General features: G+C 42.7%; 2 protein-coding genes across 3 annotated transcripts in view; both read right to left on the bottom strand.

Annotated features, from left to right (window-relative positions):
• Window positions 1–785: 785 nt before the first annotated feature.
• On the bottom strand, window positions 786–1,923 carry LOC147614864 (uncharacterized). Its single transcript, XM_086779995.1, has 3 exons — window positions 1,668–1,923; window positions 930–1,553; window positions 786–830 (listed from the first exon to the last, which is right to left on the bottom strand). The coding sequence occupies exons 1-3, from the start codon at window positions 1,860–1,862 to the stop codon at window positions 786–788; spliced, it is 864 nt and encodes a 287-aa protein (XP_086636121.1). The 5' UTR covers window positions 1,863–1,923.
• A 2,575-nt stretch (window positions 1,924–4,498) lies between these two features.
• The window catches only part of LOC147614863 (uncharacterized), a 59,766-nt gene continuing 36,737 nt past the window's right edge, over window positions 4,499–27,527 (bottom strand). The window contains exons 10-19 of one of the 2 annotated variants that reach the window (XM_086780185.1): window positions 17,046–17,120; window positions 16,857–16,953; window positions 13,817–13,958; window positions 13,494–13,588; window positions 13,190–13,320; window positions 12,891–13,003; window positions 12,704–12,788; window positions 12,434–12,599; window positions 4,931–5,043; window positions 4,499–4,669 (exon numbers count right to left, since the gene is read on the bottom strand). In XM_086780185.1, the coding sequence (XP_086636311.1) occupies window positions 4,640–4,669; window positions 4,931–5,043; window positions 12,434–12,599; window positions 12,704–12,788; window positions 12,891–13,003; window positions 13,190–13,320; window positions 13,494–13,588; window positions 13,817–13,958; window positions 16,857–16,953; window positions 17,046–17,120 (1,047 nt within the window). In that variant the 3' untranslated portion in view covers window positions 4,499–4,639. Of the gene's footprint in view, window positions 4,670–4,757; window positions 5,044–12,433; window positions 12,600–12,703; window positions 12,789–12,890; window positions 13,004–13,189; window positions 13,321–13,493; window positions 13,589–13,816; window positions 13,959–16,856; window positions 16,954–17,045; window positions 17,121–27,527 lie in introns of those variants that run through there. The other variant, XM_086780184.1, reaches the window with a different exon arrangement.

Here is a 27,527-nt window from a genome sequence, read left to right as displayed (position 1 = left end):
GGGGGGGGGGGGGGAGGGAAGGACGGGTGGTGTGCAGGTAAGAGTGAAAGAGAGGTAGGCATGGTCAGCTTCAAAAGGGGGTGGCGGAATGGAGAAGTCGGGGATAAGGTGTGCCAAAGCCGGGGATCCCATAAGGTAGTCCACAGTGCTAGTACCTCCTGAGTGAGGGAAGGAGGTGAGGGCGCCGGAGGAGGGCGATCGGGACATCCCGTTATAGATAACGAGACCATGTGCAGCTCCCAACTCTAAGAAATATCTCCCATACACTGTGACCTCCTCACGGTCCTGTGATGATCGTTGCAGCCTTGTGTCAGTGATGTCCAGCTCCTGTAGTCTGATAGGATCGTCTAGATTGAGTAGTGGGACCTGCTGACTTCCCGTTCTGGCGTTGCAATCCCCGAGCAGGACTTCTTCCCCCAACTGTGAGAACTCCATGATATCCTCATATAATGGTAAGTACGGTGACTGGCCATGCTGTGTGGCGTAAGGGGAGTGGCGTGGTGCAAAATAACACAGAGCAATGTGGATGACTCTGTCACTACGAAGCTGTAGCCGCACCCAAAAATATCGTGCATCCTCGTCCTTCCGGACGATGCCAAGAATCTGTCGGAGATGGGATCTAAAAAGGACAGCTACCCCCCCAGAGCCACGTACTCCTCCTGGTGTGCGGGTCTCACCTCGAAAAGCTGACTCCCACTCATACCCACTTATGTATGGTAAGCCCCTCTCAGGGCTCTGATGAGTCTCTGTATAGAAAATGACATCCCTGCCTGTGAGAATCTCGCTCAAGCCTCCTGGATTCGACCATAGCAGGCCATTGCAGTTCCATACTACCAACCCCAGGTGTTTGGCCTCATAGACCCCGTGTCCCTATTTGGGACGGCGCTCAGTGATAATGACTCTACCATCTCTGTAGATAGCCCACTTGCCTGCTCTGCGGGCCTCATGAGAACAGTCACCATTGCCTCACGCCGGTGTGCCACCTGTGCTGGAGTGAGATCATCTCCCATGTACAGCTGTGTGCCCTTGAGGGCAGCCTGCCTGTCTAAGAAGGCCTGTCTGCTGGTGGCATCAGGGAATCTAATGACGAGGGGTCGCTCTCGTGTCATATCCTTTCCTGCCCTCCATGTATCTGCAAAGGGGAGGGCAATCCTGTCCACTCCTAGCATCTGGCAAAGTGTCATGGCATCCTCCTTTGGGGAAGCCCCCGCCTGTAGCTCTTGTACTCGCACATGTAGGGCCCTATCCTTCCTGCGTTTCTCCTCCTCGAGAGTCTCATGTATGATGATCTGTGGGGGTTTGTGCTTCTTCACCACCTCCACCCAATCTTTCTTAGTGGTCTGCAGTTCTTCCTGCAGCTTATCATTCGCAGCTTTCAACTGCTCCAAGTCAGTCCTTAAACCCTCCTGAATATTCAGTTCCCCTTCCTCCACTGTATGGTCCTTGACCGTAGCCTTTAGGGCTTCCATTTCTGCCCGGAGTTCCCCTATCATTGGGGCAGCCTCTAGCATTCCTGTTTGTTGCAGCTGGGTCTCTTTCAACATCTGAATCACCTCTTCTTGGTGGTTCACTTGGGCTGTCAGTTCTTCAATCTTGTTCTTTCCCTGTATCTCCTTGCGGAGACCTTCCAACTGTTTTTCATGTTGGTTCAGAACCCTGTCCAGCACCTCTTCCTGGTGGTTCACTTGGGCTGTCAGTTCTTCAATCTTGTTGTTCTTTCCCTGTATCTCCTTGCGGAGGCCTTCCAACTGTTTTTCATGTTGGTTCAGAACCCTATCCAGCACCTTCTTTTGTTCGCCCAGTAATTTCTTGGTGTTGTCCTCCACTGTCTTGATGTATGCCTCCAGCTCCTGTAGGTTCATTGTGCTATTTCCCCCTAGTTGCTGCCTTGGGGGCCTGAGCAAGGGCGGTGGGGAAAAGGAGGGGTCGCTCACAACGCACAGTGTACGGGCACGCGCAGCGTGGCAGGGCACAGTGTTGGGCAGCGCGCAGAGCAAGGGAGGCGGGCACGCGTAGTGTGGCAAGGGCGCAGCACGAACAGAGGAGGGGGGGCCTGCGCAGCTTCACGCCATGAGAAAATGAAATGTTATATTAACATCTTCAAAAGGCCAAAGTGACCTATGAGACCAAAGTTACAACCATGTGACATCTGATACACTGTGTGGAAAAGAAAAGAAAGAACTGAAGGTAAGTATCTAGCCCTACAATACATCAGTAGGGAGCATCTGGAAGCAGCAACTAGGGAGAGTGAGAAGCTAATGCTACTAGTCAAAATGGGGTACATGAGTACATGGATACATGAATATGGGGGAGTACAAAAGTGATAGTGAGTACAACAGTATATGTTGCTGGGCTGTCGGCGGCTGTGTCCTCCCGGCGGGTAGTCCCTCTAAAGAAGTCAGTAATCTGTCTCTGTGTGGACTCCCTGCCAGTCGGGTGTCTGCTCCTGATAATGGACTCTCTGAGCCTGCGGATCTCCAGGAGATAAAAACCCAAGCATCGCTGATCACAATAGTCCATGACTCTAGCTAGTGGTCCAAATCCCTCTCTGAAAAGGCAATGGTAGCGCCCTCAAATCTCATAATATGTTGTGCAGTGAGACAGATGTAGTGCTCCTCCGTCTCTGGCTCTATCCAACAAATCTAACAAATCCTGTCCCTTGGAGGTATGCCTCTAAATCTGCCTGTCTCTATCTCTAACTGATGTGAAGAGGTGCGGATCTGCCCAATCCATGAGAGAGATGGGTATCCATGTAGCTCGGTCTAAGTATAAAGCCATCCTCAGTGGTGCGGAGAAGATGGTCTCTATAGAAAGCCATCTTCGTCCCCAACTCCTGTGAGGGCTCTAGCCATGTCCTCCTAGTGTCCAACTGAATGAGGTCCTGTCTGATGACTCTACTAATCTCAGAATGTGTCAAGGTGAGAGAGGGTGCCTCCAAAGAGTACTGGAAGGGTGGAAGTCTGTCTAAACTGAACCCATGGAGCTCAAACCAGGATGCTGTCTGCGCATACCAACATGAAGTGTCTCCCTCCATGGCTAGCTAATGAGAGGACTCTAAAGCAAGTCGTGCATACCGGTGTCGGGGAAGCTCCCAGGTGCTATGAATGAAGGACACTGATTTGGCAAGAGCCTCGACTATGATTGGTGTGCTCCCATCTCGGCTCTGATAATCTCATGGGGTACCGAGGCCTTAGCCCGAATCATCCTGGAGATCATGGACACAAGTGGTCTCTCCATCGATCTCCATCCATCGTATGTGCGACCTGATCGACTGTGATGATCTAGGCTAGGCCCCCAGATTTGTACTCCATATAGCATAGCCGATGTGACCAACGTGTCAAAAAGCCACAGCTTAGTGCGTTAGAAATGAAATGAAATGAAATGTTATATTAACGTCTTCAAAAGGCCATAATGACCTATGAGACCAAAAAGTTACATCATGGTGGATCTGGTACAATGTCTGGATAAAAAACCAGAAAATAGAAAATAAAGATGATACTACTGGCACCTAGAAAATGAAACTGGAACTGGAAGGTAAACAGAAACCCTTATAGGGTGTGAATGAGAGAGAGGCAGAGAGAGAGAGAGAGAGAGAGTTAGAGTTAGAGAGAGAGAACAGTTAACTCATCTATTGGTGTCTAATAAATGTGCATCTCATACTTCCATGTATTTGTTTTCCCTCAAAGGTAGCTTATGAAACACACGAGAGGTTCTTGTGTATTTCGCATTGGGTACCTTAGCATTGGGTAGAGATCTTTCACAAGATAGTGGCCACAAGCTTTTGGCCAATGCTGTGACCCAGTCCTAGGAGGGCGGCAGAAAAATTCACAACTCTATTGAGAAGCTGCAAGTTGTCATGGTAGCCTTTTCTTTCTCTCAGTTCATCATATGCATGCAGAGATCCAAACAATATTATGTAGGCTCCAGCCGAAAGCTTCTTATAAAGAAACACAATGCCATCCCACTTACCAAGGAATCACATCACTTCCAAAACATAATTTGTTCTTACAATTGTGCACAAAGAGAGATGAAATAAGCATGCAAGAAGAAGCCAGCTTTTAATAACAAAATCATAGAGCTTAATCTTGTCACCAACAAGCTGTGGCAAAAATGCCTCTGAATCACAACCAATCTCCCATAATATATTTTGACTTGCTTTAACCCACTATGACTCAGACTTGTCCACATGTCAGTCACTTCAGTTCAGGATCTCCATGTGTGTAAGGGCCTTCACACATTGTTCCCCACTATGACTGAGACTTGTCCACATGTCAAGCCACTTCGGCTCAGGATCTCCATGTGTGTGTAATGGCCTTTACACATTGTCCCCCAATTTCTAACCATCAGACAAGCAGGGGCTTGGATGGGGCAGATCCCCTGCTCATATAAAACAACGGGCCATTGCGATCCTTGCTTTTCACAAGCCTGGAGTTAGCCCCTAAGTTGGAGAGGTGTAATTTTGTTATCACAAATCTTGATTTCTTTCCACCAAGGGTATTTCACAATTCCATTTAATTTAAAAAAAAAAAGCTTTTGACCACAAGAAGTCTCCCATTATCCATAATTTTGCACTCCAAAGAGCCATATGAAGGTATGAAACCTTACTTTCTGTGTTGATACTTGTGGAGTCCTTTGCAGTCTACCCGACAACCAAAGTTAGACTTCCAATCTGCATTAGGAATGAATACCATCTCAAATGAGCATTGAGAAAGATGTAAAAATCTTCAATTAGAGAGTTAAATTCAAGATTTTGAGAGGAATACCTTTGTTAATTTAGCCTAGATAAAAATTGATTTAATAAAACATTGACATCAAAACTTCTTAATTCAACCATGTATAGATGAGTAAGATAAGGTGGGAAAAACAAGAAACCATGAATAGAAAAAACACTTCAGAAAAAAAGTGAAAATGATGGAAGTGAAGTGCCAACCTCGCCAGAAGGAGTGACAATTACCACACTTTGCTCTACAAGAGCCCCGCTCTCTCCAATTTTGGCAGGAGAAAGAATAGAAATGCCAAGCTTCCCCGGGAAGAGCTTAGATGCTGCACTTGTCAAATCATGGACAAAGCTTCAGCACATTAACAAGCGCACCCAAAGAAAAAAATTTCCACTCAAACATCCTGAGAATAAAATGTTTTTGCCTAGCCCAATGCATAGTGAAGCCCTACCTGTGGAGAGGCTTTGCTAAATTAAGTGAGGTTGCGGAAGGGAAGTGAACCCACATGGTGAGACACAGGATGCGAAGGCATCTTTTTGGAGGATGCAGAGGATGATCACTCAAGTATCTTTGAGAGATGCAAAACTCCTTTGAGTGGGGATTATCACTCATTGATGACTATGAGAGGCCATCTTGAGTCAGGATCACTTTTTAAACCAATCAGCACAGATTTTGTGCCCATTAAATGGCACTTTGGTGCAACCTTCACTAAATATTGAAAAGCAAGAACAGTTTTGCACTAGTCAACTATTAGTTAGTTATAAATTGTGTGGGACATCTTTGGTTGCAAAGCACCACAAGCATTGTTAGAGCTTGTGCAACAGGACTCTTAGATATTCACAAGAAGATACATCATCTTCTAGACCAACACACTAGAACAACCTTGGGAGAAGACTACAAATAGTGATTGGATACACCTGAAATTCCTCCTATTAGTTAGTTATAAATTGTGTGGGACATGTTTGGTTGCAAAGCTCCACAAGCATTGTTAGAGCTCGTGCGACAGGACTCTCAGATATTCACATGGATAGACATCATCTTCTAGACCAACACAATAGAAGACTACAAATGGTGATTGGATACACCTGACATTCCTCCCATAGATAAGATAATATGGCAAATAGACCCTACAGGAGGACCTTGTGGAGTGGCTAAGCTGCTGCACTTGCATCTCACAGCATAGTATTTATAATAAGGCACAGCAGATGTGAGGTGTGTGCAGTAACTATGGGACCTGGGTAATGATTGAGAGAGTGTAACATGGAACTTGGATGCGGTAGAAAGCGAGGCACGCCTCTAACAGTTCAAGGCGTACGAGGTGTTTGAGGTGTATGATTGCCTAATCGAGGCATCCACCTTTTTTCTTTTTTTTTTTCTGGTTTGAGTCTTTAGACGGGGCTTTAAGGGCCCAAGGCAGCCCCTCTCACACACAGTCTCTCTCCCTCATTCTCTCCCTCCTTCCCTCCCTCAAGCCTTTCTCAAGACCCAAAGTTCAAGGTTCAAACTTCAAACACACTAGGATGATGATGTTTTTTATACCCACTTTTGGAGCTATCTCTATACTCTACCGGTTCATTTCATTTTACTTTGTACCCTTGAATCTTGATGATGTATCCAGATGATGAGGATGGACTATTTTGGTCTCATAGGTCATTTTAGCCTTTTGCAGACGTTTAATACAGCTTTCTTTCTTTCACACACACACACTCTCTCATAGGTACACCGATTTGTCTCATAGGCCGAGTTCGGTCTTTTGGAAGACGTTAATAAAATCTTTCTTTCTTTCTTTCTTTCTCTCTCCCTCTCTCATACCATCCCTCTCTCTCCCTCCCTCAAGGCTCATACATACACACTCTAGTCTCTCTCTCTCTCTCTCTCTCTCTCAACTTTCACTATATATATATATATATATATATATATATATATATATATATATATATATATATATATATATATATATATATATATAACAGATGTCTCTAACGTCTCTAAAAAATATGAGTCTTTCGAGGCGCGTACCATACCCGCCTCGTACCAAATGCCTCTGATGCCTCTAACAACCATGCACCTACTATCAGCTCTCGTGTGGTGTGTCCTCTTGTTCTCTGGGTGCGTCTATGTGTGTGTGAGTGTGTGCGCACACGCCCGCTTCTTTGCCTCTCCTCAGCCCGCTTCTTTGCCTCTCCTCATCCGACTGTGTTTAGTACTTTGCCTTCCTTTTTTCCTCTTTGCTTCGCTTCTCTCCCTGTCTTCTCTTTTAGTTTTGTGTGCCTGTGTCTATTCGTTCTTTGTGTTTCTTCTATTTGTTGCCTATGTTTTTTTCTCTCTCTTCCTTCATGGCTCAATCTGTAGCTACTTACCATAGAAGGGAATTGTCTGTTGATCCCAAACGTAGACAATTGCATTCGGATTTGCAACCTCTTCGTTGTGATAACCCCGAATTGTAAAAGTTTTGCGACACTCTTGAGGAAGGTTTTGTAGACATGGGATGCACCTATACCAGATTTTCGTTTGAAAATCCCGGGTCATGTTCTCTTTGACCTTGTAACAAGACTATCTCAGAAAGTGGTGATTCTATTTTTCCCTGGTAAATTGTGTGTGCACCTGCTTTCTTTGTCTCTCCTCATCCTTTTGTATTTAATAGTTTGCCTTTTTTTTTCCTTTTTGCTTTGCCCTCCTCTCCTCTTATCTATGTCTGTGTCTTCTTGTCTTCCGTGGCTCTTGTATCTTTCGCCTGTGTTTCTCCTCTCTTTCTTCATGGCCCAATTTGTAGCTACTTACCATAGAAGGGAATTGTCTATTGATCCCAAATGCAGACAATTGCATTGTGATTTGCAGCCTTTCCATTGTGACAATCCCGAACTCCAACAGTTTGCGACACTCTTGAGAAAGGCTTTGTAGATATTTGACAAGCATGGGATGTGCCTGTGCCGCATTTCTGTTAAGCCCTAGTTGCCACACAAAAGAAAATGAAGCCACCTCTCTCATCTTTTGCATAATTGCAACAATTGGAAACTACCGATGTAGGCACCTATTCACCAAACCAACGAGGAGCAACATTCAAGAAGTGCGTGTTGATATGCCTTGTGAACAAGGTGAGCAGTACAAAAACCGACATTCATACACATTGAGTGGCAACAAGAGAGATGAAACTATCCGGGAGACATCCGTCTTTCGAACATTGTCACACACACATGGGGAGAATCCCCTTCCTCCTTACATCCATATGAGTACTACCCGATTTCAAGAAAACTGTTACAAAATACCGACTCATGATGAGTCCGGGAGGAACCCTCATGGCGACCAGATGGGTTGTCTGGCCACCAACAGGTAAAAGTCAAAAAGCAAGGCTGTTTTGACCAAGAAACTGAGTCTGACATAGTTAAAAAGTAGATCAAAGTGTATGGAAAGGTCGACTATGTCAGGGTAATGGCGTGCATGTGGTTTGGATCACCTATAGTTTTGCAACTTTATCTTGATGCTTTTGGTTTGGAGCCTACCATGGAAAGTGCTCACATAGGTTCAGCAGAAGCGTGTGGGTCTGGATATTTGCTTGATGCTCAAGAGGGGGGGTTCCTCTGCTCCCTTGTCACAGATGCACTCAAATGGGATCTAGGAGTCACTTGGTGATCTCTTTAGGGTTCACCCGAGGTCCCGAGGGCTGACAGTACATCTGCTTGCGGGACTTTCATGATGTGTGTACTAGTCACATGGTTTATGGTATCTTTTGACTTGGGTATAGTTGGAAAAAGATTGGGACGCTGATCTTTACCATATGGTCTTGTATGTACTCATGTTTGTGTATGGAAATATTTGTACATATGGAGCATCTTGCATATATTTGTCTGTGATGATACTACTAATCATGGGTCCCATGGGATGGCCATATTTTGGAGTAGTTGGGACATCACCTGCGGAATTTTGGAAACAATGCAGCGTCTTGTGTAGGAGCACTCTAGCTCCCTCTCTCTCTCTCTCTCTCTCTCTCTCTCCCCCCCCCTCTCTCTCTCTCTCTTCAAGTTTCAGTTGTTTAAAGTGCTTGTGTGTGTGGTGAAATTATTGTTTACCGCCCATTAGTGGTATTGAAGGCCAGTTTCAGATATAGAATTGGACAATGCTATAAAAAGTCTAGGTAAATGGAAGTCTCCAGGCTGGGATGGATTGACAGTGATAAATTTCATATACATAGTTCCTTAAGAACTAATGCCAATGGACTGTTTTTAAGTTTAGTCATTTGTATATAAATCAATGTTGATATTAAGTAGTACTCATTCATTCCCTTACAAAATAGAATACTTGTGATCTCTCCCTCTTCTCTACTATGTTCTTCCATGCGAGATGTTTTGTTTCCTTGATTAAGGTTTTATGGAGTCTACATTTTTTCCACCTCAATGGCTACATATGCCTCCATACCTTGATCCCAAGGTGCTCCTATAAATGGCTACATATACCTCCATACCAAGGTGTGCCCTATGATAAAAGAATAGAAGAAAGAGAGGAGCACATAGATAGATGCAAACCCTAATATTTCATTATGCTAATAGCCATAGAGAGAAGCCATAGTCTCATTCTCTCATATCCACACACACTCCATAATGACAAGTTTACACTAGTAATAACCCTAATGCTAATGTCCACACACATGGCCAGCTGGACACAACCATTTATTGTCCACACATGACTAATGCTAGTTGTCACACCGCATACGGCTACCGCCACCTGTCAACCATCACTATATAAGCTTGCATTCTCAACACTCCCCCTCAAGCTCACCATGTCCATCTCATGTACTCCAAGCCTGTCTTTGAAGTACTCAAACTTCTCTTTACTAAGTGGTTTAGTAAGATATCTACAACAACCTGCTCTTCAATTTTCACATATGTCAACTCTATCTGTCCATCCAACACTTTCTCCCTGATGAAATGATAGTGGACCTTTGTGTGTTTGGTCCTTGCATGATAAACCGGATTGTTTGCCAATTGTATGCTGCTCATGTTGTGACAATGTATGACAACTTTCCCATCACATTGCTCCCAAATCTTCAAGTAACTTTTTTAGCTATACCACCTCACATGCAGCCATACTTGCTCCTCTATACTTTTGCCTCTTTGCTAGATAAAGCAACTGTGGGTTTGTTTTTGCTACTCTAACTTACCACTGCACTTCCCATTGTGAAAGCATAGCCACTAGTAGATATTTTGTCATAAAAACTACCTATCCAATCTATGTCTGTATATCCATGAACATCCATAACTTTGCCATACTCATAAAAGAGTCCATAATGATGTATCATTGGGAAAAGATTATCATCACCTTGGATTTTGGGAAGATCAGTTAGGCAGGGCTTCCCATTACGTACCATGTTGTCTGCAATTGCCACTCATCCTGTGTTGATGTATATGGATATTCTTACTTGGTAAGGCGAATTACATGGACTGGTATGGCCAGACAGGTCATCAATGGTTGCACATGCATATGCTAATGACTCTTTTTTCTTCCTGACAGATACTGCAAGGGATTTGACAATGATTATGAATGTTCTACAATTGTTTTGGGATAACAGTGGGGGCTGAAAATCAACTTTTAAAAGTCTAAGTTCCTACCACTAGATCAAGTGGATTGGCATAGTATACTTTGGCCAGAAGATATACTACCCCCAAGCCAAATCACTAGGCATTTGGGATATCCTTTGGATTGGAACATATCTTCCAAAGAAGCAGTTGCATGGGTGCAAACAAGTCAAACAAAAGGTTGATAATTGGCACTTGTCTAGTCTCTAGAGTTGAGTACAAAGAAGCACTTGCATGGGTGCAAACAAAAGTCAAACAAAAGGTTGATTACTGGCACTTGTCTACATGGCTCTTACATGTCAGGCTGCGAATAGTACGACCCATCATAAGGGCTTACATAGAGTTCTTCTTGCCATTGCTGATTTGGCCAAAAAATTGCCCAACACGTTCATGTCATCAACAATGGAGCTGTATGCTGGGCTGAATATCTTCAATGTGCATTACCATGTACTGGCTCGGAAACGTACCATGAGAATAATTTTTGTGGAATAAAGACAGCCATGGGCACGGATGCTAGACATGGGGATATGTGGTACATATCGGTTGGGCAACCGACAAGATGATTTGCTGCTAAAGAACAGCTGACTAAGTTAAATTACGTAGTTTCCTCTTTTTAGTCTGACAACGGCAAGGGCATATAGATTACTACTTCCACAAATATGGATAAAGGGACATGTAGATCGGGTGTGGCATATGAACAAGTCCTTGTGCTGGAAAGGTAATTTGGGAAATATATGGCAAAGCAAATTGCCTTTAAAACAGAAGATTTTTCTATAGAGATGTCTTTGTGGGAACACTCTTGGTAGGAGGGTATTTGGTAAAGCGGAAAATTGTGGCTCCAAATTGTTTGCGGTGCACTCATCAGATGGAGAGTATTTCATTTGCTATGGCATGCATTGACACAATAGATTTTCTGAATTGTCTATTTTCGGATATACGAACAAGATTCCCTAGGGTGACATTTGGGAAAATGTTTTGGATGTTTGGAAGATATCCTTCCAGAATACAGGAATATGCTCTTTTCTTTGCTTGGGTGAGATATTGGGCTATATGGACAATATGACTGGATGAGGTGTTTGCACAACCTCAGATCGACAAGTACATATACTTCCATTGATCATTATGTCTTTCATTGCATGATAGTTTTGAGCTGCAGGAGATTGATAAGCAGAACTATGTAGTGTTTTTCCATCGTTTTTAGATGTAATGGTCCTAGAATATAAGACAAGACAGTGGTTTCATATAAATAAATAAGAAAGTGTGCATAGGCGTATATGTGCACGGCAAGATTCCTGGATTCCCATACACAAGTAGATTGATTGATGACTAGAAAGAAGTGCCCCAATATCTGCATTAGTCTGGAAGGCCTCCACGGATAGGGAATTCAATCAAGCACAAAAATATACATTGAAATAGAGCTTTTGCTGCTCCGTTGGTGATTACAACACCTCAACCATCTTATTTCCTGTCTATTAAAGGAATATGTACTGCGCAAGGTGTCGTATACCCTGAGGGACGTGTTTTATCTTTTCCACAGGCTCAAAGAAGATGGGGTTTGGGTATCCATTACACACATTCATAGCAACAAATTAGAACCCCCAACTGCAGCCCTTTCAGAATGTGTTACATGACCCTCAACATGGTAGATTGGAAGATTAGATACTACAAAGACATGAGATAGTTGTTCAGTAAATTTCCTTTCTCACAAATCACAGCAACAAGAGTCTATAGAGTTTATCTATGCGTTTGTCTGCCAAATTTCCTGGTACACATTTCTCCAAGAACTTCTAGATCTTTGGCAAATATGAGAGGAAGCCAGCAAGAATGGCTCAATTTTTTGAATGGACAAGATTTTGGGCTCTCTGGTCACTTTGGATTGCACGCAATCGATTGGCTTTCCAGTCACCCCCCGATTGACAAGCATTACTTCCGTCAATCATATACATCTAGATTTGTTTTCCACTGTTTTTAGTTTTGTGAATTAATGAGAAACACTCTCAAGAGGGTGCTTCTCTCTGTACAGTAAAGTAATAGAACTTTTACAACAACAAAAAAAAGTGTGTGCACAGGCCCTTGTGCATACACGTGTGTACAGAAGTCAAGAATAGCAACACAAATGAACGGCTTACCGATCTTTATACATACCTGTAGAAGGGAATCTTAAGGTTGCACAAGGAAGAAAACTCGGAAGCTTTCTTGTGATAGTCATTTCAATTTTTTCTTCTTTACAAATAGCGTCTTGAGATAAATCTTGTTCACACTCTTGAGCCCTCATTTTTTCCATCATCTCCTCCACCTTTAATTTTTCCACCTGCTCAAAGGCGAGAGAATGTACTTCACTACCAAAAAGGTGCATATTTGAAAAACTTACAAAGTCTTCAACTGATGACATGGTATGATGAAGCTAGCATATACTTGATAAGCAACTTCCTCATCAACATTGCGCTTCATCAGCATTAACCCTTCTCCATATATAGCCAAAAGAAGAGCACCCTCCAATCTGACACCCAAATAATCAGATTATATGCAAGATGAGCTTTCAAGTCAACAAAGCCTCCATGATTTGGCCTAGAACTTCATATCTTTCCCCTATGGTACTTACATCATGGGAATCACAGCCTGTATAGGATTACTAAAAAGATGCACTGCAAGAGGAGTCATTACTGTAGATTCTTGCATCTGAAATATGCTTACTCCATAGAACTCTTCCACAACCTGCTTTAACGAAATAGGGAATTTTAGGAGATCTATTACTTTGATGTCATTGTTTTTTAAGTGTTGAAATGGGATTGATTTGAACAATTATCTGTTATGGATACTTTATCTATTACTTTGATGTCATTGTTTTTTAAGTGTTGAAATGGGATTGATTTGAACAATTATCTGTTATGGATACTTTACCAGCAATGTGCCTTGAGAGATGGTGGCCAATGCTGTGACATAGCTCTTCCCCGGACTCACAAATTCCACAGCTCTTTCAACATCTAGAATCCATTCATGTCCATGCTTGTTCTCCTTGACAAGAATGGATCCTGATCCAATAAAAAGAAAAATAAGCCCATACTCTTTTACTACGTTCAGCATTGATTCAAGCCATAAACCCTTCAAAAAGGAGGATTTGAGTTACATGCATCTACAATGTTTGACGGAATAAGAGATCTTTAGCAAGGTTACTGGATGCCGTATAAGCTGAAAGAGACCAAACCAGATCTTAAAGATAGTGAGTATATGTTGACTTTTCCAAAGCCACCTATGGCAAGAAATGGCTGCTCGTTGCTTTTTGCAATTTGTTGGGCTGACCTGCAGATCACGAACATTCAAATCGATGCAAGCCATAGTAGCCTAGAAACGATATGCTTCTTGCAGCTCAAACTCATCATAAGCCATTTGAAGATGCTTCTTGGGAGTCTGTAAGTAGACTTTTTAAAAAAACATGACCTGTGCATTTAGGTGATGTGCCAGGCACACGGGTATAATTGTGTTAGTTTATTAGGTTGAAATGATGCGAGACACTAAAGTTTAAAACACCTGCTCATAAATCTATTGTGAATGCTGGTTTCTGCTAGTAATGTCTGTACAGGACCTCCATAGAATATACAATAACACAAAACTGGAATGTCAATGTCATGCTTTGCTATAAGGCAGGCCTCAAACTGCATTTGCTGCTTTCCTGCCCAGTAGAATAAATATAAGGTAGGGTGGGTACTCTAAAGGTTTTTGAAAATGAAACCCAACTTAAAGCTTCAAGGAAAAAGTTAAGAGCTTGTTATTATACAATTCAATACACATGCACTTTTTTTTTGGGGGGTGTGAAAACCATGCTTCTATTAACAATGACTTATGTACAATCTAGGAGATGGACTCAAGATACATCCATCTTCAAAGAACTTCAAAAGCAACTGGCTAAAAGCAATGTCCTCCAACTGTAAGTAGTCATGGAGGGATTGTCGCAAATTCATCTTAAAGGAAGCATATTCCTCTAGACGCATCTGCCCAAACATAGAATTGTTTCTCATCTTCCATATTGTCCATAGAGCCCAATATCTATTCCATAGAAAGAAAACAGGAGAGTTAGGCACACCAGCGCCAAATATCTAGAATTGTTTTCCAAATCGCCTGCCTGGAAAGTGTCTTGTGATATCATCGGCCAATCGTCGAAGAGACTCCCTTGTCTCGAAACAATGCCATAATAGATGTGGTACAGTTTCACAACGAGCACCAGATGGCTGCAGCTATCCCTCTTTTAGCGAGCATCTCCGCAACAAGGAGGACACCCACTACACAATGCCAAAACAATCTTTGCTTTAAAGGCGGCTTATTTTTCCATATACCTTAGAGGTGTTTTTTCGACCATCTTTCACTCTTTTGCATACCCCATAGAGTGTTTCCATGTGCGTGAATCCAAGGTGGTGGAAGCAATTGGTTATACATGCTAGCTAGAGTTATCTTATCCAAATGTAATCCCCAAGCATTGTCGGTTTGCTCTTTCACTTTCCAATCATGCAGCCTATCATTTTCAACAAGTGGAGGCAATGGTTCATATGGCTACAATAACCTTTTAATCTTCCTCCAAATTGGTCTATGATACAAACCCAAGTTATGCTCACTGCATGCCTATGGAAAGGATAACACATTCCCTGTATCATCCACAACATCCTGTAGTGTGTATACCCAAGGATGCAAAAAAGCATGCTTTACGTGGCTCTTGCATAGCTAGTAGTTCTGCAAACAAAGAGGACCAGTGTAGACTTTCCAGTCGCATAGACTTACGGATTGTAGAATCACGTCTAACCCGTTTGAGGTCTTTCAATGTAGTGTTCCAAGCTTGCACCATTCTTGTAGCTCAAAACACACACACATACACACCCTTCATTAAGGATTGTATGGTACATCCATAGCTGTTTCAAGTTGGGACAGCTACTACTCATATATTAGAAACAGTGGAAAAACACATCCAACTATTGAGAGAAAACATCTCCAAGATCAAAAGAATCTCGGAGTGAAAGGTAAAGAGACCTCGTAAAAAAAGGAGATCACACACACACTTTTTTTAGTAATTCTTATATTACTATTGGGAAACCTCATTGCGAGGTCAAAACCCACAAAACCCAAAAACTAAACATCATGATACAACTGAGGTCCCTATATAGGGCCGATGACATTGACCGTCTAGAAGCAGTCAAAGAAGGCCATGTACTGTTGGTCGTCTATGTGTTGCAAGTTTCGACAGTCCTATAGAGACTGTCTCAACAAGCATCAGAAGTAGGTGTATTGATCTAGAGAAATGTGTCCAAAATGCATCCGATTTCTATTTTGGAATATTGTCCACAATGCCCAAAAAGTAGTCCACACACTTTTTTTTTTTGTGAAACCACTGTTTATATATTAAATAGTAAACTGTACAGTCATAGTCACCCGAAGCAGGTGGAACTATGAGAACGAACTAGAAAAACTGGGGAAATTCTTCAAACTGTTGGAGAGAGCTCGTCAAGATCATAGCAATCTCGAAGAGACCGGAATAGGGCAACACTTAAATAGGGGAAGGGATCAACAACATCACCAGAAAAGTGCAAATGATTTCTGGTGGAGTAGATAGTCCAAAGATCCCAAAAGCGCACCCATACGAAGAAATCATCATACACCGGTAAAGCCGAGGACAATCTGCCAAAAATCCAAAAAGGTGCCCAAAGCGCTGTTGAGGGAATCTATACTGGAGCAGTGTTGTCAAATGTTGAAGAAAATCGTGGGCATGTAAGCAACTCCACAACAAGTGAGGTATGGTCTCGGGCATAAGGCGGCAGCACACCGACATAAAGCTGGAGCAATACTCCTTTGGGCCAGTGGAGTGCCAACCAGTAGCGCGCCCGTAATGCATCGCCAAAAAAAGACTCGCTACTTAAGTGGCAACTTTGACTTCCACACCTTTTTTTTAAAGTCGACTTCCACCAGGGCAAAGGCGTTATCCAAGTGCCATAGCTTGTTCCCATGTTCCACTATCCAAGGCTGACGAATGAGCAAATTGTAGGCCTTGGAAGCAGTGAGGAGATGGAATGGGAATGAGGCATAACCCGGTTGCTGACAATCAAAATGCCAATCCTGTAATGAATCCTCCTCCTCAAGAGGGGGAACCGGATGAAATGGAGCCAGAAGTTCAGCTATGGCACACCACACACACACACTTTTTTTGTGAAACCACTGTTTATATTAAATAGTAAACTGTACAGTTATAGTCACCCGAAGCGTGTGGAACTATGAGAACGAACTAGAAAAACTGGGAAAATTCTTCAAACTGCTAGAGAGAAAGCTCGTCAAGATCATAGCAATCTCGAAGAGATCGGAATAGGGCAGCATGAAAATAGGGGAAGGGATGAACATTGCCAGAAAAGTGCAGATGATTTCTAGTGGAGTAGATGGTCCAAAGAGCCCAGAAGCACACCCATGTGAAGAAATCATCATACCCGGTAAAGCCGGGGACAATTTGCCACACACACACACATACACCCACCCACCCATGCACCCACATACTTTATAGAATATAGTAGGTCACCAAAGAAAGATAAGTGCTTACCTGGACTAAAAGTGTGGTAGCTGAAAAATGACAATGAACCTGAAGATATGTCATGAACACGAGAGCCTACAATTAGGCATTCAATTGGCATCCTTACCTATCAAAAAAATGATCACAAATATAATTAAGGATAGGGTGTACTGATCTCAAAGAACCTGTGGCTATAATTATTCATCAGACAATACTCACATTCTCACAATTGGGTAGATTAATGATTCCCAGTAATGTTGGATCACAACTTTCCCCAAGTTCCATAGTGAGAACCTGCAGACACTTAATATTTACTTGTTCAATTTAAAGGAGGACGTAGTGGGAAACCTCCAAGTGGCAGAGAAAACCCACAATTAGAATACAGAAAACACGAGGTAAGTTACAAGCCCAGTTGTCCAACTATGAGACAGCTAAAATTCAAAACCAATCAAAGAACACTTGTAGCTAGTGCAAGGGAAGATCTCCAAGGTTAAAAGAATCCCAAAGACATAAAAGAAGGGATCTCTTGAAGAAAACAAAACAGGGAATATCTTGTGTGGAAAAGATTAGCTGATTTCTTGCATGATAAATGGACCATAGGGCCCAAAATCTAGTCCACGCAATGAAAGTATCAAATTCTGGTAAATGCTACCAAATAGCCAAAAACATTTACCAAAAACTCAAATATGCACACACATTTTTATATACAGTGAAACCATTGTCTCATTAGGAAAAAAGAAATGTGCATTCATAGCTGTCCCAAATCGGGGCAGCTACTACTCAGTTCAGAAACAATGGGAAAACACTTCTAATTGCTGGAAGGAAAGTCCCCCGATTTCATGAGAATCTTAGAGGGATTGGAAAAGGGCTCTCCTAAAATAAACAAACAAGCGGGCATAATCTCCAGAGAAGGGTAGTTGATTCTGAGCATGGTAGATAGTCTACAATGCCTAGAATTTGGTCCAACCAAGTTAGTATGTATAGTTTGATAGGGGAGGAGAAAGGCAACCAAAAAGCTAGACCATTCGTTCGAAACGCCTCCCTGGAAAACAAGCCCGAAGATGTCCAAACAAATCATGTAGAAAATCCTGAGAGTGTGAACAATACTGTAGAAGGTGAGGCATTGTCTCTGCAGGTTGAGAGCACCGCCTATAAGAAGTAGTGGCAATGCACCGTCATACCAAAAGAGACTTGGAATACCTAAACTAGACATATCCATAGAAACAATAATTGCTTGAGGGGCATTCAACTCTTCCAAATTCTTTTCGATGCAGCTTTCCACCAAGCAAGAGATTTTGACATATGCCAAAGGCGATTTGCATGATTCCCAATCCATGGAGGTGGTAAGAGTAATCTATAAGCCTTGGCTACAGATAAGTTGACAAATGATACAGGAGTATATCATGGAAGGTGCCTATCAAAACACCAATCTTGAATTCTCAGTGTTTCCTCGAGCATTGGGACTGGCTGAAAGGGCTGCATTATTTTTGAAATGACTCTCCAAATTGGCCTATGATGCATCCCCAAATTGCATTGTCTGATTGCAAGTGGGAAAGAGAGAGTGTTAGCCTTTGGTTGTATGGTGGTTGCCATATCCGACATTTGCGTTGGGACCCCGGTGAGTGGGAGTGGAAGGATGCTTGTAACCCTTTGAAAAGCATGCCTTCTTTCAGTTATACAGTGCGGAATGCCAGACATCGTATCTTGGGACACAATCAGAGTGTCCCTACTCTTAGACCCCATTGGGAATCTTACGGCATTTCAACTGACATTCAGAGGGTATTTTGGCAGAGATTGTGGCATTCTCATAGGAAGCCACAGATTTCCTCCTTTATCTGGGTTTCTCTTCATGGTGGTCTGGCCAACAATCAGTGGAGGTCTGTTACTGGTGCTTGCCCAGCATGCCCTAGATGTGCAGGAGTTTCGGAGTTAGTTTACCATTGTTTATGGGAATGCAGAGAAGCACAGAGGGTTTGGTCTGCGATTGCACACCTCTTTGGGAGGATTAAGAGGGATGCTATCATTTCTTTTGGTTCTATCATTTGGTTGACACAGTCTGGGCCTCAACTGAGATTCGAGGGGACTGACAGGAGCTTGGCCATTATGGTTAGGCAAGGAGTTGCTCGGCAGTGTTGTCTTCAAGATTTGCCACTTTCACACTTTGTCCCTCTGGCACAGAGGTTAGATATCTCTTGGGAGATTATTGCTAGCATCTCAGCCTAGAATATCTGGAAGGCTAGATGCACTGAGGTCATTGAGGGTACTCCCGTTCTTATTTCTCAGTGTCTTTGCAGGATTGGGAGTGATATTATTCACACCATTATGGCTACCTGGGGCAGAATCCAGGGATCTTCGAGGGCTGCGGAGAGGAAGCGCGGCCAGTTTATGAGAGAGTGGGACATTGGTAGCTTTTTCACATCCTCTCATTCGGAACCCTATTGGCAGCACAGGGCTCCTGATTGGTTGAGATCTCCACCTTGCTTGGTGTGAAATCTCCGTTTTGTAAATTTTTTTCATACTTAATAGAAGTCTCCTTTCTGAAAAAAAAGAACATAACCATTTTCATCCACAATGGCGCATATGCGCTGAATTCCCAATATAGAAAGATTGTATGCCTTTCTTGGTTGAGACAAAGCAAGCGGAGGATCAAACACCCTACTCCAATGAATACAACAATAGTGAGTTTTCCTGATTTGGAGGCTTGCTAGACCATTGTAAGTGACATAATATAGCTTGCCAATCTCGAATGAGAGCATTCGAATATGAAGAGCCTAGAATACAACCATGGAAATGCCCAAAGATTATATTGATGATCCAATGTCCATATGCACCTATTTGCATGTCAGTGCATAGAGTTCCTAGCATGTGTGCCCATGGCTTGACTTGCTCTATAAATGCAGGTACAAGAGTGGCATTCCTTGCCAATGTTAAGGACATTGAGCCCACCATACATTCTGGGCGAACATATAAGGTCCTATCTTAAAAACCGTAACCCTTTTCTATCCGCTTAGGTTTTCCACAAGCATTCCATTGCTTTAAACATGAAATTGTCAATCTGTTTGCTTGACCAAGATAGACGCAGAAGATAGAACTAGACATATGCTATAATTATTGATTATACTATTTGCAATCGCACATGTTGAGGCTATGTAGATAATTACGCAATCACACATGTAGAGGCTATGTAGATAATTTCCAATATTCTATTTTAGAGTGTAATTTTGCCATCACCCATTGAGTTTCATCTTTCAAAGACACTTCCCAACCAATGGGATAACCAAGATGCCTAACTATCTCTTTAGGTGGGAGGATTTGACCCTGCCACAAAAGCTGATGCCAATCATAATCTTTCAAAGGGAGCAACTTTGATTTTTGAAAATTTATATGTAATCCTCCAGCCAAACCATAGAGGGACAATGCTTTCATGAGAGTCCTTACAGCAGCCTTTGTATTCTTGGGGAAAAAAAAAAAGAGTCATCAGCATATGCCTGTGCCACAAATTGTGTTCCATCGGTCATGGAGAGACCATGTAGCTGTCCATCTCGTGTCAAAGCGGACAACCCCGTCGAACAGATCTCCCAAGATACCACGAGGCTAAAAGTTCTCCACCCAAAATGCATTTAGTTGGTCCCTCTTGATAAAGCCAAAAGATGACATTTACCATTTTAGGTCCAGAGCCCATTCTGTCTATAACTTGAGCTATGAACTCCCATTGTACCATATCAAAAGTCTTAGCTATGTCCACTTGCATGATGATAACATCCTGATCCGTGTACTTGGCATATTTAATGCCCATATACACATTTGCTATATTGTCAGTGATTTGTCTTTGAGGGATAAATCCATACTGTGCTAGATGCAAACCTACATGTAGGATACCTTTTATTCTGTTAACAAGCATCTTGGTAACCAATTAAAATATGACTGGCATTAAAGAGATAGGATGCCAATCTGATATGGCTTCACATAGCTGTTTTTTGGGCAGTAATTTTAGCAAGCCTTCTTTCCACAAGCATGGCAAGTATCCAACATTCCATCAGTGATTCCCCATAAGCAAAGTGGGCGATCTCAAAATATTCCAGAATATCTGAAAGAACTCCACCGTCAAACCATCCCAGCCTGGAGATTTCCATTTACCTAGGCCTTTCACAGCATCATCCAGTTTTACATCCGTGAAGGGTTCATATATATTGTTAGCCTCTTGGCGTGTAATATAGGCACAACCTGAGACAAGAAAAGTTCTCGCACATCAAGAGCCTCTCTCAAAAGCGGGAGAGAGGCAACAAAAATGTGAGAAAATTAGTCATGGCAAGCTTTTGCAAGCTGTGTTTTTTTGCATGTCCAGGTACCATCTGTTCTTTTGACTCTTGTAATGCATTGTTTTTGCCTGGAAGCATGGAGGCCTTTGAAAAAATATTTTGACAACAAGCCTTTATCAAGTAATGGCTTCTGCCTCGCCCTAGGTTGCCAATTATTATGCTCCTCCTCATCATTATTCAGCTCTCTAGAATGGCTGATTTCAGTATACTCTTGTATTGCCAATTTTGCTTGTTCAATTTGTCTTCTATTCTCTCCCATATACCACCTTCCATAGTCCTGTATCACAGCTTGCATTCGGTGTACAAAGCTGAACAAATCTATATCCTCTTGCATGTGCATGAGAAGAGGATGCACAGTTGTATGTACTAAATCAACGAAAAGAGCATGCAACAAGTAACTGTTATTAATCATAAGCAATCTTTTATGAGGTAAGGGACGACCATTGCCAGCCATGCCAAAGCACAGAGCAAGACATACCGGCAAATGATCACAAGGGCACAATGTATGATCAATCCATATCTTACATGTGTACGCATCATATTGAGCAGCATTTAGAAGGTACCATCTATCAATGTGCCCAGTAATGCAAAACAACATTATGATGAAAAGTAAAACCCTTTGAAAGCAGCATGAGCTGTGTCCACAAATCACATGCATCCAAAGAAGTCATTGTTTGCATCCAATCTTGCCTTTCAGAGGACATCATATGAGAGCGGTGAGAGGTGTTAACATGAAAGTTAGGTGAATTATTAAAATCCCCTATGATGAAAGCATTCGAAATCCATGGGTAAGCATGTAAGGAGTGCCACATCTCAGCTCTATATGCTGAAGTTTGCGAAGCATAAACACTAGCAAATCATAGAGTTCTCCTTGAATCATACATTGTACCACAAGCCATTCGCCATTTGGATCATTGTGGGCTAATACAGGCTATAAATCATGCTTAACCATTATGAGGGTACCAGAAAAATTTCTAGTTCCTACATAGAAGATTTGATATCCAGAGAAGACTCCTTGTCTTCCAGCAAAACTATGGTGAGTATGTTCTTGCAAACAAACCGCATGGGGATGCATAGGATTTACATATGACCAAAGCAGGCTCCATTTATTTACATCAGAGGCCTTGTATATTATAAGTAAAACACCTGATTGGTATAGACATATTTACAATACGAGTAATGTAGAGGCTACACCTCAACTTGCATGGTAGCCTGACTGGTCAAGTCACTATGCAAAGGACGTTTTGTAGTTTGAACATCAGCCATATTTTTGTGCATCGAATCCTCTGCATCATGTGCAAACAAAGAATCACCTCTCACTACTGCTGCCCACATCCTTCCTACTCCTGTAATATTTCTTGACGTGTCAGGCACAAGGGTAGGTGATGTAGATGTAGAATGTTCCTCTGTCTAGTTACGAGAGACCAGAGGTCTCTGTCTAGGAGTTACTGTTTTTTTGGGAGTATCCCATGCATTAGAGTCAGATTTGTCTTTATCTTTCACATTCATCACATGAGAGCCTGTCCAGGCAACTTTTGCTTTTCCTTTATCTAGATCTTCATGCTGTGAATGATTTACATTCTTCCCCTTTTGAGTTTGTACAAATGGCATAGGAGCAATTTGAGGAGAGGGCATGGCTGCAACAAAAGCGACATTCTGATTGTATATGTCCAAACTTTTTACAAGTAAAGCAAGAACCTGCAAAATTGCCCCATTTAAGCTTGAAGAAAACTTCCTAGGTCAGAATCCCTTGCATTTCAACATCCATTGCTACCGTGTGAGGGGTTTGTTTGTTTATATCCCAGAAGATACAAAATCTATTTACACTGCTAGAAGATCTGAGAGGGCATACAACCTTAACCAGCGGTTCGGCTAGAAAAGGCAATGCAAGGCGCATATAAACCGGGAGATCCACCACTTCGACCTATACAGGACAATTGTGTTTAATAAAATTTTGATAGTCCTCGGTGGGTGACCGAGGGTAAAGATGCACCATCTGTTGTCCAAAGAACAAGGGCAACTTTTCTTACAACATTTGTTTATGCTTGGATTCAATGAGAATCACATCATAAAAACCCCTTGCTGCATACTAAACCCCTTCCACAAAACATCCACCAAGCATGGCTTTTATTCATTGACCAACATTTGCTGTAGCTAGCATTTTACCAGGGAAAAAAACAATTACCGCTTTCTCAGATAGTCTTGTTACCATAGTTACGAGAAACAGAGATTGAAACGGGAACGGAGACGGAAACGAAAATTTTGAGATGGGGGAAACAGAAACACCACGTCATCCTAGGTTATCCTAAGAGGGGGGTATGGGGAAAGTCACTAAGTTGAGAGGCCACATGTATAATGTCAGACATGTGCTAAAGAAGTAAAATCTAGAGTCTCTACAAATGGATGTTCTCAACCATCCGATCCATGGCCTCATAAATCTTTCCAACGTAAGACATCTCCATCCACATGCTTCAAAACCCTAACAATCGGCCAACATTACTTGAGAAGATGCTCTACAGAAGTCCAAAACTCATCCTGTGTGATAGTAGCATAGCAAAGTTGCCCAAGTGCTTGCCTATGAGTAGGCCACGACTGCCATCATCTTCTCTAGGGGGTTGGTCTCACATGAAAGAGACGGCGAAGCATCATAAAATTGTATGTAAAGCGGGTATCGGAGTACTTCAATAACTCTTTCTTTGCAAAACCCGCGACATAATGCAAGAGAGTAATGGTGGTGGGTTATGAAAGAAGCAACCTCTTCGCATGTGTCAATGGTGGCTTTACCCAATCCAACTTTCCAATGTCTTTAAGCAAGTTATTGAGACAACGTGCCATGCATGGGCTCCATGTAATGTGCAGGTACCTCTACTCCAATAAGGTCCCTGTTGCCTTGTTGGTATTCTCACCATCTCAAACAAATTGAACCACATTTTAAGGACCCACATACTCAACAACCTCACTCCATATCTCACATAGCACAGGAGTAGTTTTTTGTCTCACCCCAGCTTCTATAGACTTTGTGGGGTGGATTTCCTCGACATGCTGCAAGAACGCCTTCCAATGAATGGCTACATATATCACTCCACCCATCAGCCATTAAAGAGACCCCATACATGCTCCATTTCTCCTTCACAGGTGCAATGGCTTCATTGATGCATGTTATCTCAGTCTCAAGCAATCTCTTCCTCAAGGCATCAAAAGAGGTTGGAGTGTATGCACCACCAAATGCTGCAATTCCAGCCACCATGTCTTTGAAGAATGGTGAGCGAGTAACATTAAAAGAGATCCCACAAGAGTAGAAAAAGCGTGCTACAACATCAACCTGTGCCTTTCTTTGTGGATGCCATGTTGTGTGAAGAGTGGATTGCCTAGCCTTTTCTTTGGGAGGAGCATGTGTAGGCATATCAAATCAGCTTCCACTCCCAAGAGACGATGCAGCATGAGCTTCCACGCCCAAGAGATGATGCCACACATTTCGATGAGGATTCGCTGGCAGCCAGCCCATTTTGGGGGTTTTTCAGTTGTGTACGGGCCACAGCTAGTGACTGTCTTCGGGCATGTGCCCATTTTGGGTTTTTTTTGAAGGTTGGTGCCAATGCTCGTTAAAGTGTCAAAAAGCACATGACCAGGGATATTCAAACGAAAATCCGGCACAGCCGCATCCCATGCTTGTCGGATATCAGCAAAGCCTTCTTGAAGAGTGTCGCAGAACTGCTTCAATTCAGGATTGTCACAACTAAAAGGCTGCGAATCAGAATGCATCTGTCTGCGTTTGGGGTAAGTAGCTACAGATTGGGCCATGAAAGAAGAGAGGAGAAGCATAGGCAGCAAAAGGTACAAAAGACAGAGAAAACAAGAAGACACAGACACACAAACAAGAGGAGAGGGAGGCAAAGCAAGCAGGAAAAAAGGGGGAGAAGGCAAACTATTAAGTACAGAAGGAAGACGAGAGACAAAGAAAGCGGGCGCGCGCGCGCGCACACACACAGTTGCACCTGAGAGAAAAAAGATGCAACACAGTAGAGATAACGGGAGGAGCTATAAACAACAAAGGAAGGCGTGAAGCTGGAGCGGGAACAGGTGGTGGTTGTACGCAAGTGGCGCTGCAGAGGAAGCAATAAGAAGCCAGCGCTGCAAAGGTAGCGAAGGGCGACCGGCAGCTGGCCCTACAGAGGCTGCCAAGGGCGGAGGGTAGCCAGAGCTGCAGAAGCAGCAAAGAGGGCAGGGCAGAGGTGCTGCAGAAGCAGCGGAGGGCAATAGACAGTAGGCAGTCTTCAGATGCGAGCCTACCCCAAAAAACACACACACTTTTTTTTTTTTAGTAAAAGTAAAATGCCTTTGAAACAAAGACTTTTCCTCTGGAGATGTTTGACAGGTACATTGTCAGTGGGGGTTACACTTGCAAGACGCCATATTGCATCATCCACCTGTCTAAGATGTATGGCTCTTTCAGAGACAATTCCTCATTTGCTTTGGCATTGTCCTTGTTCTAGGATCCTCCTCAGGCGTATTTCTGATTATCTTTGCCTTCGCTTCCCAACTCATAGATTTGGGAAACATTTCTGGCTCTTTGGCAGACATCTCAGAACTTTGTCCCAATACTCACTTTTTCTATTTTGGGTGAGATATTGGGCCCTATGGACCATCTGGAGTGAACACAATTTTGCATATTTGGGAAGGCACAATCTCCAATCATATGAATCTTTCCGAGCCTCATTGCGACAGTCTGTATATGCTGCTTGCCTTGAGGGTGACATGGATGCATCTTGTATTCAGCTTTTCTTCGAGTGCTTTTGATCTTTGGATATTCTCCACTTTGGAGAATATGATTATGTAAACTTTCTTGTGTGCTTCCATTAGGCTCTCCTTTGGAGTCTAATGTCTTGTATATTGACTTTATGAAAATATAACAAAAATATGCACACACACACACACACACACACACACACACACACTTTTTTTTTGGTAATATCCAGTGCAGTATATTTATATGCTCATAAATTTACATGATGGGAGGTCTCCGAAATGGAGAGTATCCCAAAGATCAGAAACATAAAAAGAAAAGCTCTATGCAAGAAGCATCCATATCACCCTCATGGCAGGCATCATATAAGGATTGCTGCAATGAGGCTCGGAAAGATTCATATGACTTGTGAATCTGCCGACCCAAGTATGCCAAATTATGCTCACTCCAGATTGTCCCAAAGAGCCCAATATCTCACCCAAGAGAGAAATAGTGAGTATTGAGACAAAGACCTCATAAATCTGCCAAAGAGCCAGAAATGTTTCCCAAATCTATGACACGGGAGACGGAGCTGAAGATAATCTGAAATTCTCCTCAGGAGGATCCTAGAACACGGGCAGTGCCAAAGCAAATGAAGAACAGTCTTTGAAGGAGCCTGATATCTTAAACATGTGGATGGTGCGATGCGACGTTTAGCAAGTGTGACCCCCACTGACAATGTGCCTGTCATACATCTCCAAAGAAAAAGTCTTTGTTTCAATGGCATTTTACACTTCCATAACATCCTGAGATTCTTCCGCCACCATGAGAGGGGCTTCCTTATATGCCACAGAGAATTAGCATGTTGCTGAATCCATGGAGCAGGCTGAAGAAGCCTGTAAGCTTTGATGGAGGTTAAGGCAGGAAGAGGAACAGGATGAGTGCATGTAGCAGAGGGTTGCAATTGCCAATCCATAGGCCTGTCTGTGTCAGCCATAGGAGGAACAGGTAGAAAAGGATGTAATAAATCAGCAGTTTTCTTCCATATAGACCTATGATGCATTCCCAATGCATAGGAAGCAGTGGCCTGAGGAATAGATAAGACATAGCCCTGATCGTCTACCACATCATGTATGTATCTAATTCCCAATTTCATGAGATTGTATGCCCGAACAGGTTCCTGTAAAGCGAGTGGAATGTCAAAGATGGCACTCCAATGAATACTTTCTTTTCTCATTGAGTTTGTCCCCGAGCAATTATCAGGAGCCCATTTGACCTTAGAAAGTACTTGTTTCCAGTCAAGTATCAGAGCAGTAGAGAAAGGACAGCCAGGTATCTTCCCTACGAATCTCCCAATGACAACCTCCCAATGATCAGTAATCCAATGACCATAAGCACAAGTCCTCATGTTGACACACATGGATGCTAGCATACAAGTCCATGGCTGTTGTTGGCGGAAAAAAGTATGCAGCATAGTCGCCTTCCTTGCAAGTACATGATATCTTATATTGAGGACATTAAGTCCACCATGCATCCTAGGAGAGCACACCATTTCCATCTTCATCAGTCTCAATGCTTTCACAGCAGTTTTTGTCCTCCATAACATCTCCATAGCTTGAGACATAAAGGCTGAAATATCCTTGGAGGACCAATGCAGCA

This window comes from Cibotium barometz, chromosome 41 (genome assembly GCF_041138505.1).
Source record: "Cibotium barometz isolate CiBa-2024 chromosome 41, ASM4113850v1, whole genome shotgun sequence".
NCBI classification, from domain to species: Eukaryota; Viridiplantae; Streptophyta; class Polypodiopsida; order Cyatheales; family Cibotiaceae; genus Cibotium; species Cibotium barometz.
This window is presented reverse-complemented; position numbering and strand designations above follow the sequence as displayed.

Excerpts from the sequence above, each read along its gene's own strand:
- LOC147614864 (XM_086779995.1), bottom strand. The coding sequence starts at position 1,862 with ATGAACCTACAGGAGCTGGAGGCATACATCAAGACAGTGGAGGACAAC. Across the intron at positions 1,554-1,667 it reads AAGTGAACCACCAGGAAGAG|GTGATTCAGATGTTGAAAGA; the intron begins GTGCTGGACAGG and ends CACCAAGAAGAG. Across the intron at positions 831-929 it reads TCATGAGGCCCGCAGAGCAG|TATGGAACTGCAATGGCCTG; the intron begins GCAAGTGGGCTA and ends TGGGGTTGGTAG.